Raw genomic sequence first — 274 nt, 5'->3', positions numbered from 1 at the left:
CCGACGGCCGGGAAAGGGACCCCGCGGCCCGGCGGGGACGTCGCTGGGGTGAGCTCTCTGCGGACCGGGGTGACCACCCCGTCCTTGCTCCCCGTCTGCCTTACGGTGTCCCCGTCCCCCCCTACAGCTCCTGGCCTGACACTTCTTCCATCTGAAAATGGGAGAGACTAGCCAGATCGCCGGACCGGGACTGCCTTGCTGCCCCTCTCCTCCTCCTCCCGTCTCCCCGCGCTCCGCCTGCGGCCTCGCCCCGACGTCACCTGAGCCAGCAACT

At 70.1% G+C, this 274-nt stretch overlaps 1 protein-coding gene across 1 annotated transcript in view; it reads left to right on the top strand.

Moving 5' to 3' along the window:
• Nucleotides 1-3: 3 nt before the first annotated feature.
• LOC103801866 (solute carrier family 2, facilitated glucose transporter member 9-like) overlaps nucleotides 4-274 on the top strand; it is a gene marked incomplete at both ends in the record, with an annotated part of 3618 nt that continues 3347 nt past the window's right edge. Inside the window, one exon of the mRNA XM_009074302.1 lies at nucleotides 4-48. Coding sequence (XP_009072550.1) covers nucleotides 4-48 — 45 coding nt within the window. The remainder of the gene's footprint in view (nucleotides 49-274) is intronic.

Source organism: Acanthisitta chloris, unplaced genomic scaffold (genome assembly GCF_000695815.1).
Source record: "Acanthisitta chloris isolate BGI_N310 unplaced genomic scaffold, ASM69581v1 scaffold5375, whole genome shotgun sequence".
NCBI classification, from domain to species: Eukaryota; Metazoa; Chordata; class Aves; order Passeriformes; family Acanthisittidae; genus Acanthisitta; species Acanthisitta chloris.
The sequence above is the reverse complement of the archived record's forward strand: the minus strand, read 5'-3'. Positions and strand labels throughout refer to the sequence as shown.